The 9,494-nt window shown below is 40.8% G+C and overlaps 1 protein-coding gene across 1 annotated transcript; it reads left to right on the top strand.

The window, feature by feature from the left end:
• Positions 1 to 7,023: 7,023 nt before the first annotated feature.
• Positions 7,024 to 8,952, top strand: LOC118905211 (Kv channel-interacting protein 1-like). Its single transcript, XM_036871722.1, has one exon. The coding sequence runs from the start codon at positions 7,320 to 7,322 to the stop codon at positions 8,163 to 8,165; it is 846 nt and encodes a 281-aa protein (XP_036727617.1). The 5' UTR covers positions 7,024 to 7,319; the 3' UTR covers positions 8,166 to 8,952.
• The last annotated feature ends 542 nt before the right edge of the window (positions 8,953 to 9,494 follow it).

Here is a 9,494-nt window from a genome sequence, read left to right as displayed (position 1 = left end):
TTGCAAGGAGTGGCTTATGTACTGAGTGAATGTAGTTCTTCTAAAGACATTTTAAAGACAATTTGCCCCTTATTTGTGCATTTTTTGTTATGCCAGGAAATGCTAAAGTCTCCTGTGTTATTTATATAGTCATTTAATATAACTTCTTTCCCATCAAAAATTATTTTTAAAAAATTTATGTATGTTAATTTTTGCATGTTTAATATCAAAATTTCTGCTCAAAGGAGCAAAACAAGCAATAAGACCTGAGGAAGGAAAAGAGTGTGCCCATTAACAGGTCAAATAGATTTATGATTCATACAAACCATCATGAATGAATGCATTAGAGTTATATGAGATGACTTGTGCATACATCCATGAAGCTTAGTTGACTGAGAAAAGTGCAGAAAAACATCGAAAGAGTAGAATTATAGCATGCACTCATCAACAGCATTTCTCACCCACAGCTGCTCTTACAAAACTATTCAGTATAGTGTTAGAATTTCTGCTTTTGGTTAAAATTTAGGGCAAACTTGTAGTTTACCACTATTAGATATTAAAACATCTTTCAATCATTTTGGCTTAAAAAAGACTCAGTTCAGTAATCTGTCCAGTCAGTGTAATAATTAAAGACTTCAAAGTTAGAGCTCCTCCTCTCCCCAGCTCTGGTTTGATGCTGAAGGGAAGGCTATCTGACAGCCTGTTTCTATCCTGGCACCCACAATTGGCTAACCATGGTTTCTGATTCCTCCAGCATCAAAGGGGTGGAGGGAGAGGAAGAAAGAAGAAAGAAAATGAATAAAGGATCAGGAGAAATTCTACATGACTAAGTTGTCCTGAGTTGGTGCTCCCTGGGCTTGGCAAATTTTTAAAGTTGACTGCTGCTAATGGATAGTTTTTGGATTCTTTGGAGAAGTTCCCATTACTGGACCTGTCTTCCTGCAATTCACTTGACTTAGCCTGATGCAAATCTTTGTCTAGTAGTTTCCAGCTTCTTCCTAGCCCCCAGGCATCTGCTGGTGCACTTCAGCCTCCTTCTGCTAAGGCTTCTTTACCATTCCAGAGAGTTCTTTTAGGTAGGATTTACAACAGCTCCATGCCAACTCTTTCCTGTTTGGCCCATGCTTATCCACAGGAAAGATACACTCTTGGTCTTCTGTTCACCCAGTTCCCTTCGGCAATTCTCTCACCTGTTAGCTCTGTCAGCATTGGGGTCATGTATCAAGTTCTCCAAATGGCTTCTTTGAAGTTCCTGTCAGTAGGCTTGAGGTGAGGGGTAAGCCCTCACACCCAGTCTCCCAGGGGAGCAGGAATTGGCACTCTCAGCAGATGATAGTTCTCTCCAGTGAAATCCTCTCTTCAATCTCCAAGTCTGCCCTCTTCAACTGCAATCCTTTTATATCCCAAACAAAAGTTTGGGAAATGGTCTGAAATTTAGTTTTCAGCCCTCTACTTTGCACATCCTGTCTCGATGATCAAGTAGTCAGGTCTCAGGCAAAACTGAGATGGTTACCTTTTTTTTTTTTGGCCGCGCTACACCACATGCAGGATCTTAGTTCCCTGACCAGGGATCAAACCTGCGCCCCCTGCAGTGGAAGCACAGAGTTCTAACCACTGGACCGCCAGGGAATTCCCATGAGACAGTTACCTTTTAATGTGTCTGCTATAATTCCACTTATATGTAGATTAGTTATCTACTGCTGCATAACAATATTACCACAAATTTAGTTGCTTAAAACATCACAGATTTATTATTTCACAGTTTCTGTGAGTCAGGAGTCTGGGTATGGCTTAACTGGGTCCTCTCTTCAGGATCTCACAAGGCTGCAATCAAGGTGTCACCTGGAGCTGGGGTCTCATCTGAGGCTTAACTAGGGAAGGATCCACTACCAAGCTCATGTGGTTATTGGCAGCATTTAGTTCCTTGTGAGTTGTTGGATGAAAGGCCTAAGTTTCTTGCTGGTTGCCAGCTGGGGGCTGCCCTCAATTCCTTGTCATGTGGGCTTTTCCAATATGGCCATTTGCTTCCTCAAAGTCAGCAAGGAAAAGCCAGTATTTCATCAGGACAGGAAACACAATTTTATGTAACATAATCACGTACATGTAATCATGTACACCCAATCACCTTTACTGTACTCAATTTATTAGAAGCAAGCCATAGATTCCACCTCTTCAAGGTGAGAGAATTATAGAATGGTGGGAATATCAGGAGACAGACCACATTAACAATCTGTCTGCCAAAATATATGAACAACGAAAAAAGTCAGATATTTGTGTGCGTCTGTGAGTATAGCGATATCTGTGGAGATAATGTGGACAAAGACGCTAGGTTTTAATATGGGTCATCTTAGAAAGCGATAATAGAATGTGTTAGTATAATAAGGGAGAGAAGGAGAGAGAAAAACAAAAAGATAGAAAAAGAAAAATTAAATTCATTTACAAATAAGCATGTATATGATCACATTTATACATTTATATAAAATGCATATATGTGAACTATATATACATGTATATAAGTTATATATAAATAAATAAAAACTCTTATAAAGAAGAAAAAAATGAGTAAGAGTTATCCTCTTGCTTTTCCTATAAGATACTTCTTCTAAATTTGGTTAAGAGAATGGAAGTGTTATTTTTCTTTTGGAAAAAAAGATAAAAACAAAAGCAGAGAAAACAATAAGTTTAGCAACTGAATAGCATTTTTACACATAATTTACTAAAGACTTCAGAATGGTAAACTGTTTCCATGGATGGATATAACAGTCAACTTGCCTTTTCAATCACACACACACACACACACACACACACACACACACACACACACACACACACCAGGGCCTGGTTTTGCTTTGTTTGCAGTACCAGTGAATGGATTTTCATTAAGCGATTATCAAGTGTTTAAAAACTGTCCAAAGGGTTCTGTTTTAGAGCATCCAAGGAGAAAACAACAAATGGAAATAAACAACAGATTCCAAATAATAATGACTGATAAATCTCAATATTTGGAAGCCAGTAACTACAGAAGAGGATGGTAATAATACTATGATTTAGTTATCTAGATACACTGATAATCTGGCTTCTTTAACAGAATAAAATATAGACTCATTGTTTCAAAGAACTCAATTAGAAAGTGGTAGAAATTTTGGTAGAAAAAAATTGAGAGCAAAAGGCAAGAGAGATTAAAGCCTAAGAGGTATATTGAATCGAAGGACATAGAGAAAAATTCAATCTTTGCCAATTTCTCATATGCTCTATTCACTTTACAAGCCACCTTCCTACTTTTCCTTTCTATTCCTCTTTCTGTGGCATCAGCTGCTTTGATTCTTTTCTCTACTTCCTTCTCTTTCTTAATGCATTCTAGATTCCTTCTTATCTTCATCCTTTTTTAACCCAAGTATTCTTTCTGACAAAGCTGATCACTTTTCACTTCCTCCCCTCGAAGAGGAAACATCTCCATTATTGCACTTACATTACTGCTTCATAAATATTTGTTTATAATCTGTCACCTCCAGCAAATTGGGAGCTCCCTTTCATCTCTTTATCACTAGTTACATGTACTGTGCTTGACACATTGGCAATTTGTGTTGATAAGTGAATGGGTTTTTCATTTACCTTTATAATGTGTCCCTCTTCTAGATCATCACTCACTTATACTGCTCTGCCCTTTCTTTACCCGTTCCTGTTCTATAGGGTCTAAACATTCTATAACTGGAAAGACCCTTAGAAATGAGGCATCCATCTTTTCTCAAGGAGCAGTCTAGTTAGTTTTCTAGACTCTAGATATTTCTCATTAAAAATGTGTATTTCTGGGTGCCGACTCAGATCTACTGAATCAGAATCACTGGGATGGAGTTAAGGAACTATCCTTGTCAACAAGCTCTTGGGTTATTCTTATGCAAATTAATGGTCCAGGTTTACTGTAACACAATCCCTTGAGGGGATTAGAAATTTAGAAATAGAACAAAAAAGAGTCAACTTGGAATTCTTGGGAATTAAGAAGTCATTTAGGGACTAAACTGGTAGCATCTGAGATTGTGACAACGGTTAAAACTTTAAAAAGTTTCTTCCTTTCTGATTTTGTGTGACTTAAAGGGCACATGTGAGCACCAATCAATGTTCATATTTTTAACATTAAATAAACTTCCCAGAGAATGTGTTAGATTGCTTAGTTCAGTACTATGAAATTGACTTGTTCTTGAGCTGTAGATATGATGTCCTTGAATCTTCATGGGAAGCTGGCCTGTTTGCAGTTGGGTATAGCCTAAATGAGAGAATCTTATGGCCATTCAATAACCATTACTGAGTTCAGGTAATAAGAGTAAATCCCTTCTGTTCTTCTATACAACAGTTTTCACACTTGTATATCTCACAGGACTTTCTAATGGTTTGGTTTTGTATTTGTGCATCCGTTATTGGAAACAGTGGTAAGGCTGGAGCACTATTAGATTGTACAGCTAAGAAGTAAGGTTTCTCTTAAACGTGCTGCCTTTAGTCGATTTGGAAAGGACTTCAGTGATTTGCTCTTTCTCGATAAAGGGCTCCTGCCATCTTAGCCTAACTGTAAGCAGGATGAAGTTCACATATGAACTGTGACATCCATGTTTAGTTGTCATGTATTTTCTCTCTCCTTCTCCTGTCTTTAATCCCTTTCCTCGTTTCTTCTTTCTTCTTTCCCCCTCTCCTTCCCCCTCCCTCTCTCTTCTCTCTGACACATATACACACAATTAAGGAATGAAAGAAACAAATTAATATCACTCAAATTGTTAACAAAACTCAGATGTTACTAATTTAAGACCAAATTACAATTCCATTTTTAGTTTTTCCGTACACAGCTGCATACCATGTTGTTCACAATTTTCTCTTTGCCAAAGATACAGTTAAACACTGATTTTGCTTAAAATCTGAAAATATACATTTTCCCTTGAATATTGCCTTCAAAATCACAAATAGTCCTCTACTTGTTCTTTGTAAGAATTCTGAAGTGTTCTCTTAAAGATGTTGCACTTATGTGTATAAATAAAACGGAAAAACTGAAGTACATTCTTCCCCATCTTTTAGAGGTGCCACACCAAGTCTTCAGACCCATATGGACTTCCGTTTCGGTACATGAGCTTTACTTCTCTGCTGAACAGATTCACCCCTGATGCTGACTGCTGCCCACCATTATGGTCTGGCTATTGTCTCTTTTCAATCACCAAAAAAAATTACTTAGAATTAGAGAACTTAAAAAACTTTAAACTTTTGTTTAAAGATTTTTTTTTTTTTTATGTCGACCATTTTTAAAGTCTTTATTGAATTTGTTACAATATTGGTTCTGTTTTATGTTTTGGTGTTTTGGCCGAGAGGCATGTGAGATCTTAACTCCCTGACCAGGAATTGAACCTACACCCCCTGCATTTGAAGGCAAAGTCTTAACCACTGGATGGCCAGGGAAGTCCCTGAAGAAACTTTGAGTCCTATTCCCTAGTCAATCAGTTGAGACCCATGTGGGCTGAGAAACTTGCTTTTGTCTACAAACTAGGCCATGATGAGGTTGGGTATAGAATCCAATGCTCATGATGTCCCATTCTTATTTGTCAGTGATTTCTTGCAGAATTTTGTTCTGCCTATCATTGCTGTTGGTTGCTCCAACATAAGCTGTTATAGCATGGTGATTTTAATAATAAGCTATTAGGGTTCAAATCAAACAGAGATAAGATATATATATATTTTTTTTAATTAATTAATTAATTAATTTTTGGCTGCACTGGGTCTTCGTTGCAGCACACAGGCTTTCTCTAGTTGCGGGGAGCGGGGGCTACTCTTTGCTGCGGTGTGCGGGCTTCTTATTGCAGTGGCTTCTTTTGTTGCAGGACACGGGCTCTAGGTGCATGGGCTTCAGTAGTTGTGTCACGTGGGCTTGGTAGTTGTGGCTCACGGGATCTAGAACTCAGGCTCAGTACGCACGGGCTTAGTTGCTCTGCGGCCTGTGGGATCCTCCCAGACAAGGGCTCGAACCCATGTCCCCTGCATTGGCAGGCGGATTCTTAACCACTGCGTCACCAGGGAAGCCCGAGATAAGGTATTTTAAATAGGATTCTCATGTTCACTCAACTTTATCATCTAGATAATCTGGAAGGCAGTTTTGAGGCTTGTTCTAAAACAGTAGTTTGGACAATAATATCCTTTTTAAAATCTGTGGCTTAATTTGGAGGCTGGTATGCTGAAGTAAATTTCCATAAACCCATTGGAGAAAACTATTTCTCTTCATATTTGCCTCTAGTTCTTTGTATACCAATTTTTAGGTTATTGTTTCCTGATTGACAAGAACAAGAGTTTAAACTTTATGAGGGAACTATTATTGTCTCTTTCTTATAGGTAAGAAAAGTCTTAAGAATTTTCAAACTCTTTGTGAACATTTGTGAATTTGATGGAACATGTGAAAATAAACAAGTTACTAAACCTTCCTGTAAGGTTTCTAAAATCTATTGAGGTAGGGTCAATAACAGTCACCTCACAGAGCGATGGAGATGGTCAAATGAAACGATGTCTATGACATTTTTCCCATTGTAGTGCAGGACCACTGCAAGCACTCAATATGTGATCATGATCATGAAAAAAATTACTCTCATTTTCTTAAAGTTTTTAATTTAAAATATGGATAAGGAAAGGTGTTCTTCAGAGAATTTTTAGCATACTCCGATGATAGCTTTCAGGTGTCCAATAAGTGAGTTCCTAAGGAGCTTTACAAATAAATAAAGCCATTGGGTGGGCCTTTATTCCAGGCCATTAGTCATCTTTTTCACAGTGCTTTCTCATAGACTTCCATTGGGAAAATTCTCTTGGACCAAGACTGAGGATTCCTGAGGCTTGATATGAAACAAAACATACCATGTTGATAGTTTGGACTTTCAGACTGTTGGTATACTGGTTCCTCCCATCTATGGTCAAAGTGTGTTTAGGAGCTTAAATCACATAGTTCCACCTCAGTATAGGCCAGGGCAGTGTTCTCTACACTTAAGAGCAATTTAGAGACTCGCCTCGAGCGCGGCAGGGGCAGGAAGGCGCGCGCGGCTCCGCTCCACGCCGTCCCCGCTCTGTTCATTCATGATTGGTACTCGGCCCCCCGAGACCCAGCCCGAGCGCCGGGAGGGGAGCCGAGCGTGCGGCAGGAGGGGCGGGCGAGCGCGGCTCCCGCAGCGCACGCGGCGCTGGCTCAGGAGCCTCGGCCGGGCGGGCGCGCCGGCCCGGTGTCCAGCGCCAGGCAGGCTTCGGGGCATCGTCCTCGGTCCTCGGCGAGGGAAGCGGCCGGTCCCGGGTCCGAGGGCTCGCCGGGAGCGGCTAGCCCTGTGAGTCAGTGCATGTGCAGGGCTGAAGAAGGAAAGAAAAGGCTCCCAGCGCCCCAGCCCCACGCTCGCCGAATACCAAGCTGCGGCGAGCTGCCGGGGGCTTTTTTTTCTCCTCTAATTCGGAGTAGAAGATCCACACTGATTTCCTTCCAGTGGAGGGGAGGGGCAGGGCCGGAGGTCCCAAGTCGCACACAAGTCTTCGCTGCCATGGGGGCCGTCATGGGCACCTTCTCGTCTCTGCAAACCAAACAAAGACGACCCTCGAAAGATAAGATTGAAGACGAGTTGGAGATGACCATGGTTTGCCATCGGCCTGAGGGACTGGAGCAGCTTGAGGCCCAGACCAACTTCACCAAGAGGGAGCTGCAAGTCCTTTATCGAGGCTTCAAAAATGAGTGCCCCAGTGGTGTGGTCAATGAAGAAACATTCAAGCAGATCTACGCTCAGTTTTTCCCTCATGGAGATGCCAGCATGTATGCCCATTACCTCTTCCACACCTTCGACACCACGCAGACGGGCTCCGTGAAGTTCGAGGACTTTGTAACCGCTCTGTCAATTTTACTGAGAGGAACCGTCCATGAGAAACTAAGGTGGACATTTAATTTGTATGACATCAATAAAGATGGATACATAAACAAAGAGGAGATGATGGACATTGTCAAAGCCATCTATGACATGATGGGGAAATACACGTATCCTGTGCTTAAAGAAGACACTCCAAGGCAGCACGTGGACGTCTTCTTCCAGAAAATGGACAAAAATAAAGATGGCATCGTGACTTTAGACGAATTTCTTGAATCCTGTCAGGAGGATGACAACATCATGAGGTCCCTCCAGCTGTTCCAAAATGTCATGTAACTGTGAACACAGCCATTCGGCTCTCAGAGACGTTACTAAACAACCAACTTAACACCTTGATCGGCCCTCCTTCAGATTTTACACGCGGACTCTTGGGACAGAAACACATTTTGCACTTTGGAAGAATTCTCTGCAAAGACATGTTGTTGAGCCCAGGATCACGTGGCTCAGTCTCTGATTGCCAGGTCTTCCTCCTCCCTCTTCTTGAGAGAGACAAGATGAAATCGGGTTTGCTTTGGAAGCATGCTCACCTCTTCGTACTGCTGCCCTATGGAAGGTCCCTCTGCTTGAGCTTAAACAGTAGTGCACACTTTTCTGCTTGCGTGCCCCAGCCTACTGCCTCCAAGTCCAGCAGACCTTGATGTATCTGGAAGCAAGATGACCTGAGCCAAATGCACATCAACTTCTGATGGTCTCCCAAACCAATGTGCCTGTTTCTCTTTCTTTGGTGGGAAGAATGAGTATTATACAGAACAATTAGAATCTACCATGAACAGATTGGGAGAGCCAGCGCCTAACATATGTAGGATACGACTGAATTATTAAGCATGGCATTGTCTGATGACCCAAACTGCACATGTCCTTTGTTTCCAGAGGCAAGGACAATAATGCTCTCTCATATTAGCATCTGTGCTGGTGGTGCAAGTCCCTTAACATGCATAGGAAGGGAGCCAATGCCCAGTGGCCCATGCCTCCACTCCATCTCCTGCTAGAGCCCAGCACTGCATGACCCTCCCAGAAAGCCCAGAATGCCTGCAAATTGCTGTAATTTTATACCATCTTCTAATCAATAAACAGAACTATTTCTTAAAAAAAAAAAAAAAAAAAAAAAAAAAAAAAAAAAAAAAAAAGAGCAATTTACATTTGCTGATCTCCTAAGAGAAAGACACTATAAACCAAATGAAACAAAAAATAAGAAGGTGCTATTAATCCTTTGAGGAGAAGAAGTGATCTAACTCAAGGAGTGTCATTTGGTCAGCAAGCTCAGCTATCGCACTCAATCCATATAGATGTATAGTGAAATATCCTTCCAACCGCCAAGTATTTTTTGAGTCATTTCTCAGGATGCTTCCAGTAGCTCCATAAACAATATATGCTATGCCTATTACAATGGGGTAGGATGGGTAGTGATACAGGAAGCTTTTGATTAGTTTTTCCTGAAAGAACCATAACTTTATTCAAACAAAAGCGGAGCCACTTTGATTTTCCCATCCTTTTCCACTGTCTTTGCTGAAAAGAGATATCAGAGACAGAAAAAAGTAAATGGGCTTTGAGGAGCAGAGTGAAGACAGTAAAACACTTTTATATAGAAATCAAATAGCACTAAAA

Source organism: Balaenoptera musculus, chromosome 12 (assembly GCF_009873245.2).
Source record: "Balaenoptera musculus isolate JJ_BM4_2016_0621 chromosome 12, mBalMus1.pri.v3, whole genome shotgun sequence".
Taxonomy (NCBI): Eukaryota; Metazoa; Chordata; class Mammalia; order Artiodactyla; family Balaenopteridae; genus Balaenoptera; species Balaenoptera musculus.
Note: the sequence above shows the minus strand (reverse complement) of the source record. Positions and strands in the feature narration are given on the sequence as shown.

What these genes read in the sequence shown, in the direction of transcription:
- LOC118905211 (XM_036871722.1), top strand. Translation starts at nt 7,320, where the DNA reads ATGTGCAGGGCTGAAGAAGGAAAGAAAAGGCTCCCAGCGCCCCAGCCC.